Raw genomic sequence first — 9,869 nt, 5'->3', positions numbered from 1 at the left:
TCGGCTTTGCAATGGAAATTAGATCGTTTTGGAGACCAAGATGCACATAGTGGACATGCGGCGTAGGCGTGCAAAAGAATGCGTCTGCTCGCTAAGACCAAACAAATTCCAATCTTATCTATTTCGGCTCCCTAGCCAGCACTGGCCTTGGCCAAGGTCGTTGCTGGGACAACAGTTCCCCTGGAGAACACTGCTGTAAAGCCTAAGTCACAACCAGATGTACGATTTTTTGGCCGTGTGATTTTTGGCGTTTCCCAAATCGCTGTGTTTTTTTTGTTCGTGGAGAAAGACGCACGTTGGCCGTAAGTTTGTCTTGCAACCTGAAAAAAACGTAAGTGCCTGTAGAGTTTGTTTGACATGACAAAGAACCTCTGCGGCCAGTCTACAGCTCGAAAATCAGCATGTCACACGCATGCCCTCTGTGCGTTTCTTGCGTTTTTTGCACGTAGACCGGCCGTAGGAGCACGTACGGCCGGTTGTGACCGAGGCTTAAGAGTCTCTCTCATATTCCTTCCCCCACTTCCCGCGGTAGCCGCTTTCACCCCCAGTGTGACAAGCGGGTGCATGACCAGCGCCCTCATGGCTGCAGGAGCGGACGGCTGCTTGCTTGTGCTGGGTTACCTCTACCTCCTCCCCCCCCAAGTCCTGTGTTTTCATGTTGTAATGTGTACTTGTTTATGTGGTTTTCATGTTGTAAAGTCTCGTCTCGTTATCTCTAGCTGCTTTATCCTGTTCTACAGGGTCGCAGGCAAGCTGGAGCCTATCCCAGCTGACTACGGGCGAAAGGCAGGGTACACCCTGGACAAGTCGCCAGGTCATCACAGGGCTGACACATAGACACAGACAACCATTCACACTCACATTCACACCTACGGTCAATTTAGAGTCACCAGTTAACCTAACCTGCATGTCTTTGGACTGTGGGGGAAAACGGAGCACCCGGAGGAAACCCACGTGGACACAGGGAGAACATGCAAACTCTGCACAGAAAGGCCCTCGCCGGCCACGGGGCTTGAACCCGGACCTTCTTGCTGTGGGGCGACAGCGCTAACCACTACACCACCGTGCCGCCCTGTTGTAAAGTGTACTTGTGGTTTTTTTTGTGCTTATGTGCTGAGGTTTTTTTAATGCTCCCACACTGTACTCCTCACAGGAGCATAGGATGGGGGTCGCTTTTTTCTCCTCTCCTTTCCTTTTGTTACTCTGTAATTTTCTTTTTTTCACTGACTTCCTGCCCTGTCTCCTCCCCCTCTGTCAATTATGTGTATGTATGTAAGTAAGTATGTTAACGGTCAATTTCACTGGTACAGTGATAATAAAGGGTTCATTCATTCATTCATTCAAATGTTTTATTAGGACTTACTGTTGAATAATGCAGACTGACAATCAAAATCAAAATTGCTTTTTAATTATATTGAGCCAAGTTTGTACACATATACAAAATTATTGTTGTTTTACCAGTTAGATTTATTTAAAAAAAAAGTTAAAAGCCTTAAAGGAAACAGCCTTGGGCAGACATTAATATTATATTAGAATTAAATTAAAAATAATACTATAATTAAGACACTCGTAGTACAAGAAGAAGAAGAAGAAAAAGCCTGAAACATCCAGTAGGTGGCGATATTGGTTCTGATGTATCATCGGGGAACACTGAGGAAAACGAACACGGGCACGAAGAAGAAATAGAAGCTTCATCCCGGAAGCGGAAGTAGCTTGATTTTCCCCAGCGAGCTGTTGTGTAACTATAATGGCATACAGGCCTGCATGAATCGTCTAATCCTGAAATAAGTCTTTTTTTTTAAATCTGGTATTGCGTTTTTAGCTTTTTAAAGATTTATTTTGTTTGCTCGGTGGTTTACTTGGGATTTTAAACTTTGACTAAAACGGAAATGGTGAGTAACGGTTTTGTTATTAGACTATAGTTTTAAAAACAAGGCCAAATGCTGTAAAAGTATGAAGCATAATGACAAGGATAATAAAAAATACTAATATTCATATAGCACAGTGTTATACCTCTTATTTAATTTAATGTATGTTTGAAATAACGTAATCAAATACAGTATCTGTCCCGCTGTATTATACACTCACCGGCCACTTTATTAGGAACACCCATCCACCTGCACAATGCATCAGATCATGCAGATACAAACCAAGAGCTTCAGTTAATTAATGCTCACAATGTTCAAACATCAGAATGAGAAAAATTGTCATCTCAAAAGTGTGACTTTCTTTCACTGTGGCATTGAGCCAGATGGACTGGTTTGAGTATTTCAGAAGAAAGAAGAAACCTTTATTTGTCACATGCACACCGAAATTCGTCCTCTGCATTTAACCCCATCTGAAGCAGCGAACACACACACACACTCAGAGCAGTGGGCAGCCACACCAGAGCGCCCGGGGAGCAGGTACCTTGCTCAAGGGCACCTCAGCCCAAGGCCACCCCACGTTAACCTAACTGCATGTCTTTGGATTGTGGGGGAAACTGGAGCACACCCACAGGGAGAACATGCAAACTCCACACACAAAGGCCCTCGCCGGCCGCTGGGTTCAAACCCAGAACCTTCTTGCTGTGAGGCGACCGTGCTAACCACTATGCCGCTCCTGAAACTGCTCCTGATTTCCTGGGGTTTTGACACGCAACAATTTCCAGAGTTTAAACAGACAGAATGGTGCAAAAAACAAACATCGAGTGAGCAACAGTTCTGTGGGTGGAAACAAACGTCTTGTTCATACTTGCCAACTTTTCAAAATTCTCATGGGGGAGAAAAGTGCGTGAACGACATTTTCAATTGGACTAGGGTATGATGCGCGGTTGAAACGATAAAAACAGTGGATCCCAATTAATTGCAAACCATTTGAAATTTATACAATTAAAGAGTTTTTGAATTGTTGATATTGTTCTATCAGTTACTATAGGTTATGGGATTCATGTATCAGGCATGAGAGAGCTCAGAGTGAAACATCTGAAATAATACTCGTCTTGAATTTTAATATAACAACAATGAAAGGGAAGTCTTAAATCAGATTTTTAGCTGACAAACTCATGCCTGTATATTGTATACATACAGAGACCCATGCTCTAGACTACGTTCAGACTGCACCCTGAAACGACCTGTATCCGATTTGTTATTGACAGTCTGAACGACAGATCCGATTTTTTCACATACGATCCAGGCCGCTTGGATATGTGGTCCTAATTCCGATGCATATCCGTTATTTTCACATGCGACTGCAGTCTGACCGGACAGGTCGCATTCATGCGACCTACACGTCATCAACAAGAGACAAACGTCACTATTCTGCGTTGGCTAATCCCGCCTCTTTGGTGGAAAACAACAACATTTTGTACAGTTTTCAGAATTTAAATAGACTTTTATAGAATTGATCAAGCTAATGGTGGATTTGGTAGGGACCTGGATGTTGATCTGTTAGCCTGATTAAATAAAACAGTTTCTATAACTGATTTATAACTTAAACCATCCTGTATTACAAGATTATAAGATTGTTCTGGAAATTTCCAGTAATTTGACACCTTCGGTCTCATTAGTCTGCTGCCCACATTAATCAGATTATTGTGTGAGTTCCGCCGCTGCCACAAAAACCACATCGCCAGGTCTCGCCTCATCTCCATGCTTTACTTGCAAACTTGAAGAGTGCGCTTTTTTTTTGTTTACATATTATGTAGATGTGCTTATTACGTGTCAATTTGCGCATGCGGGACACTTTTGGGTCGTTTTCCGTTCATATTGGAGATCGCATACAAGTCTCATATAATTGGTAATGTGAACGGCCTAACAAAAAAATCGGATTTCACAACAAATCGGATATGGGTCGTTTCAGGTTGCAGTCTGAACAGAGTGTTAGAAGAATGTTTATCATTCCTTAAAATAGTCACAGTGAATGAAAGTATTGCTGGATTGCATCAAATGTGTTTCCCTTCTGTAAGCTCATGCAGAAATACAGAGAACTCATATAAATTAAATAAAATTTTATTAAGATTTAACCAAAATAGTAACAACTCAATTAAATAAATACTGCACTGTCTTAGTACTACTAAAATGAATCTCTCTCACTCAACGCTTTCCAGCAGAATTTTTAAAAAGCACTAGAAATCCTATCAAAATCCTATTGGAATGCATCAACGGAATTTGCTCATTTGCAAACTTTGAAAGTTTTCAAACAAAATTCAAAAATTGCACTATAAATACTACCATACTATCAAAATATACTCCACAAAGAAATTCACTCGAATGCAAAATTTTAGTACGACCAAAATACACTCACTAGTAATCTTTCACTCACTTTCCAGATAATTCACTTGTAAACTTTCACTTAAAACTTTCAAACATAAATTCAAACTAGCACTAAGACACAACCACACTATTCAAATACACTCACCAAACAAATTCTCTGTCATGCAAAATTTCCCTAAACACTTTAGAAGTTGTACAGTTTGTTTCTGAAATGGTATAGAAGACTAGTTTAATTTCACACTCTAATGTCCATTATATTCTGATTTAAGGTATCTTTACCTTAAAATGTGTAACTGGCTGGTTGAAAACTTGCTTATCCATGGAAATTCATTCTCCCACGCAACCTGGTATTTGCATTCATATTTTTGGTATTTGGTTTAGTGGCTATGATGAATGACTGCTTGTAAAAAATGTCGGACAGCCTGGGTGAAGCCTACATTACGGAAGTGACTGTCATTCTGTTCGTTGATTGGTTAAAAATCAGTTGACGTCAGCAGTGTTTCTCATATGATTCTGATTGGACATAATCGGGAGTATTTTTAACTTGGCGGTAGGGATTTCCCCAAACTGGGAGATTATCCAGTTTTAAAGTGCCATTCCACCATTGGATGTATTCTTTGGCATAAAATACAATATATTTTATGACAACATGACTAGACAGAGAAATCTTTTAGCTTCAAAATGATATATCAAACATAATTTTTTGACAACGACAAGTATATTCATTTTGCGACCAAAGTCACCTACCCTTTTAATTTCCGTGCGGTAGTGAAACGTGATGTCATCGGCAGGTTCCCCTTCTTGTGTACCACGTGTCGGTCTATTTTTAGACCAGGAAACCCCCAAAGTGAGAGAGTCATTTCTCCTCGTATATGGGGGCCAAAAAAATTGCGAAAAATTTTGAGTTAATCTTTCAGTTAGCTAGATTTATTGGTATTAGCTAGATTTATTGGTATTATTTTTGTCGCGTTCTATCCGCCATTGCTGATATGTGCCATGTCACACGTCACATGGTACACAAGAAGGGGAACCTGCCGATGACATCACGCGCGGAAATTAAAAGGGTAGGTGACTTTGGTCGCAAAATTAATATACTTGTCGTTGTCAAAAAATTATGTTTGATATATCATTTTGAAGCTAAAAGGTTTCTCTATCTAGTGATACCATTTATATATGTTGTCAAAATATATTGTATTTTATGCCAAAGAATACATCCAATGGTGGAATGGCACTTTAACAAATACGATCGGGAGGCGGAGGCTAAAATCGGGAGCCTCCCGCCAAAATCGGGAGGGCTGGCAAGTATGCTTGTTGATGAGAGGTCCGAGGAAAACAGCCAGATTGGTTCGAGCTGTTATGAAAGACGTAGCAACTCATAGCAACTCTTTACAACCGTGGTGAGTATAAAAGCATCTCAGTCAACATGCAACTGCAGACAACCACATTGGGTGCCAGCCAAGAACCAGGACCTTAGAATCAAGAACAAGTTCAATGGGAGAAAAAAATCAAATGATTTTTCTCTTCTTCTAATCTACAGGAGTTCTGTTTGGTAACAAGGACAAAAACTCTGAAAAAAGTAACGCAGGACAGTCCAAAAGAAAAGAAAAGTGAACTCAAAGTTTACATCAAACATCAGAACAGGAAAAATTGTGATCTCAAAGAAGTGTGACTTCCTTTCACTGTGGCATGGGTGTTGGTTTGAGCCAGATGGACTGGATTGTTTGACTATTTCAGAAACTGCTCCTGATCTCCTGGGGTTTTCACACACAACAGTCTCTAGAGTTTACACAGACAGAACGGTGCAAAAAACAAAAAACAGTGAGTGATTGTGCGAACGACAGTTCTGTGGGTGGAAACAAACGCCTTGTTGATAAGAGAGGTCAGAGGAAAATGGACAGATTGGTTTGAGGTTTTTTGCCAGGAAGGAAGGATATAGTAACTCATATAATCACTCTTTACAACCATGGTGAGCAGAAAAGCATCTCAGCACGCAACAGCGGAAGATCACATTGGGTTCCAGTCCTGCAGCCAAGAACAGTAGTCTTAGAATCAAGAACAAGTTCCTTTTAAAGTGGTCAGTGAGTGTGTGTTTGAATATAGAGTATCAGCAAGCATTTAAAAACGGCACAGAAATATGCCATCAGGTGTCATTGAACTTGGGCAGCATGGTGGTGTAGTGGTTAGCACTGTCACCTCATAGCAAGAAGGGTCCGGGTTCGAACCTCACGGCCAACTAGGGTGTTTTTGTGTGGAGTTTGTATGGTGGCATGAGTGCATATTTGGTGCCAGTCCCAAGCCCGGATAGATTGGGGAGGGTTGTGTCAGGAAAAGTATCCAGTGTAAAAACCGAAAGAAGTAGTAAGTGTTATTTAACTTCGAAGCAAATCATTCGACACAGGAAAGGAATAAAAACATATGTTCATACCATATAACCTCTAATTAATGCTCCCCCCCATATTTCGGAAAAAAAAATTCAAAATTAAAAAAACTAACAGTCTGAACAGTTTTGAAACTGAAAAGTTTCAATCTTGCGTTTTTGTTGGCACCATTCACAGACTCGTTTACGATTGATCTTGTAGCGTTTAGAAGCAAAGTGCTTTCCTTTCTCCTCCACCATTTTTACGACTTTTAGCTTAAAACTCGCAGTGTAGGATTTGTGCTTTTCAACACGTGTGTCCATCTTTACGATTAGAAGGGCAATTCCATGTAAATGTCAACCTCACCATGCAAAAATAAAGCAACATGTAATGCATCAAAACCACTCCCAGAGATATCACCTAAGCCTGTATTTTACAGATGTGAATAAGTTGAACCAATTTGTCACAAGAATTGTTCCCTTCGCCTTAATATGTCAGTCTTTCTTTCTTATAATGTAAACCCCAAGCTAAAATCAACTTTGATCATGTACAATTCTATATTATTGCCACAAGCCACAGAAATGTATGCTAAAATCCACAAAACAGCAAAACAATAGCCATCCTAAATATTATTTAAGAACGTTGATAGTTTTAGCTGATATTTAGAGAGTTTTTCAAAGGGTTATGGTGGTTAAATTGCTGATTTTCTAAACATATGCCATGTCTATTTCAGACGCGTCACATCCATAACGGAATTTCGTCACATCCATAACGCTGACTTTTCCTTCCGAAACTCTGCATGAAATACAAAATATTTTAAACAAAGATTTTTTAATATTCACCTTGGACCCCTCTATCAAATGGATATCTCCATTTCAGCATTAGGTTTACAATTTCACAGAGTTTGATAAAAATGTACAGTCACCCAAGAAAAGTGATACTTTTTCTGTCACGTCCATAACGCATCTTTTATTGGCATTTTCTGGCATGCCCTAGATGTACTATGGGAATTGTTCTTGTTCTATCACTTCTCCAGTATGGTACAGCCTTAAAATATGCAACACCTGTTTAAATACTGGGAGACAATAAAACATGCACTGGGTCATTTGTTGCCATTTTGAGTTCAAGTGTCACGTCCATAATGCTGGAATTGCTCAGAAACAGAATGATCAGATCAAATTATCTGGGAGGCGCGTGACTTCTGCAAAAAGGGAGCTTTATGCAAAGTGAATGACGTAACAGTGGTCGGCGAAAAGATCAAAGGTGTGAAGCCAGCTGACTACGCGAGCTATGGAGCACTTGCATGTGACGTCACAGCCGATCCAGATTGTGACTGACGCCATCTTGTCGGTCAAACGCCATATTTCCGCCTTCTACTTCTACTTCTGCTTCTACTTCTACCTTTTCTTCTGGAAAACCCTACTATATACAATTCTACTACAACGGCTGCGGCTACAAGCTCTCCCTACCTGTGCACATTTTTTATGTTTATTGTGTGTATTTTTGCGTGTTGTTCATCTGTACCGGACTTCAATGTCCACTACAACCGTATGGACTTACTGGACATTGGTTTGCAGCAGAAAATGACGGTTTGTAGCGATTTCCATCGCATGCACAACATTCCGGACAAGAAAAAAAAAAAACATTCCGGACGAGATGGCGAGACCAGTGGGGTCTCCGTGGATTGTTATCGGAAGCAAAGCGAAGGAGGCGGCGGGAGGCCGGGAGCGGAAGTAAAAGCGAGGCTGCAGAGCCGGCCTGTTGACTAAGCTCAGAAAACAGCTACTCAAACCTCCACTGCTAAGCCTCTACCTCTCCAACGCCGGATCCATGGTAAACAAGATGGACGATTTGGAATTACAGCTGGAATTACCTTATTCTATTCTGTAATCGGCTGGTCAGTGCAGTACTAGTAATACTTAAGTGACTTACCCATCCAATGAGGATTATTTTCTTGTTTACAAGATGCCACATCTGAGTCGCTGACAAATCCTGAATTTCTGTAAAGATAACTGTCCAGAGATTTATAAGCACGCAGTGCTTCACCACTGAACAGCGAGGGAAAGTTAATGAGGTAATTATACACGTCTGGGTATTCCACCTCTGGCAGTTCCATATCCACTGACACGGTCGTGAAAACTCCGTCCGGTAAGCCATAAGGGTCACTAATCCGTAGATCGTTTATTTTAGACATATATCTAGTTATCTGTTCATTAGAAAAATGAGCCGTGTAGTCCGTCGGTTGAAATTGATCCATTCTGTACACGAGTGCAGCAGTATTCAGCGGTGTTTTTTACCGACAAGATGGCGTCTGTGTACTTTCCGGTCACGTGACTGCAAGATCTCTATACACAACCGCCATCTTGTCGGTCAAAAACACCGCTGAATACTGCTGCACTCGTGTACAGAATGGATCAATTTCAACCGACGGACTACACGGCTCATTTTTCTAATGAACAGATAATTAGATATATGTCTAAAATAAACGATTACAGATTTGTGACCCTTATGGCTTTCCGGACGGAGTTTTCACGACCGGATTTTGAACTGTCAGCGGAATACCCGGACGTGTATAATTACCTCATTAACTTTCCCTCGCTGTTCAGTGGTGAAGCACTGCGTGCTTATAAATCTCTGGACAGTTATCTTTACAGAAATTCAGGATTTGTCAGCGACTCAGATGTGGCATCTTGTAAACAAGAATCCTCATTGGATGGGTAAGTCACTTAAGTATTGAGTATAGCACTGACCAACCGATTATAGAATAGAATAAGGTAATTCCAAATCGTCTGTCTTGTTTACATGGATCTGGCGTTGGAGAGGTAGAGGCTTGGCAGTGGAGATTTGAGTAGCTGTTTTCTGAGCTTAGTCAACAGGCCAGCTCTGCAGCCTCGCTTTTGCTTCCGCTCCCAGCACCGCCTCCTTCGCTTTGCTTCCGATAACAATCCACGGAGACCCCGCTGGTCTCGCTATCTCGTCTGGAATGTTTTTTTTTTTTTTTTTCTCGTCCGGAATGTTGTGCATGCGATGGAAATCGCTACAAACCGTCATTTTCTGCTGCAAACCAATGTCCAGTAAGGCCATACGGTTGTAGTGGATATTGAAGTCCGGTACAGACGAACAACACGCAAAAATACACACAAAAAACATAAACGTGCACAGGTAGGGAGAGCTTGTAGCCGCAGCCGTTGTAGTAGAATTGTATATAGTAGGGTTTTCCAGAAGAAAAGGTAGAAGTAAAAGCAGAAGTAGAACCAGA

General features: G+C 41.1%; 1 protein-coding gene across 1 annotated transcript in view; it reads left to right on the top strand.

The window, feature by feature from the left end:
• The first annotated feature begins 1,692 nt into the window (after window positions 1-1,692).
• cxxc1a (CXXC finger protein 1a) overlaps window positions 1,693-9,869 on the top strand; it is a 31,178-nt gene continuing 23,001 nt past the window's right edge. The window contains exon 1 of the mRNA XM_060932441.1: window positions 1,693-1,892. Coding sequence (XP_060788424.1) covers window positions 1,890-1,892 — 3 coding nt within the window. The 5' untranslated portion in view covers window positions 1,693-1,889. The remainder of the gene's footprint in view (window positions 1,893-9,869) is intronic.

Source organism: Neoarius graeffei, chromosome 10 (genome assembly GCF_027579695.1).
Source record: "Neoarius graeffei isolate fNeoGra1 chromosome 10, fNeoGra1.pri, whole genome shotgun sequence".
NCBI lineage: Eukaryota > Metazoa > Chordata > Actinopteri > Siluriformes > Ariidae > Neoarius > Neoarius graeffei.
The sequence above is the reverse complement of the archived record's forward strand: the minus strand, read 5'-3'. Positions and strand labels throughout refer to the sequence as shown.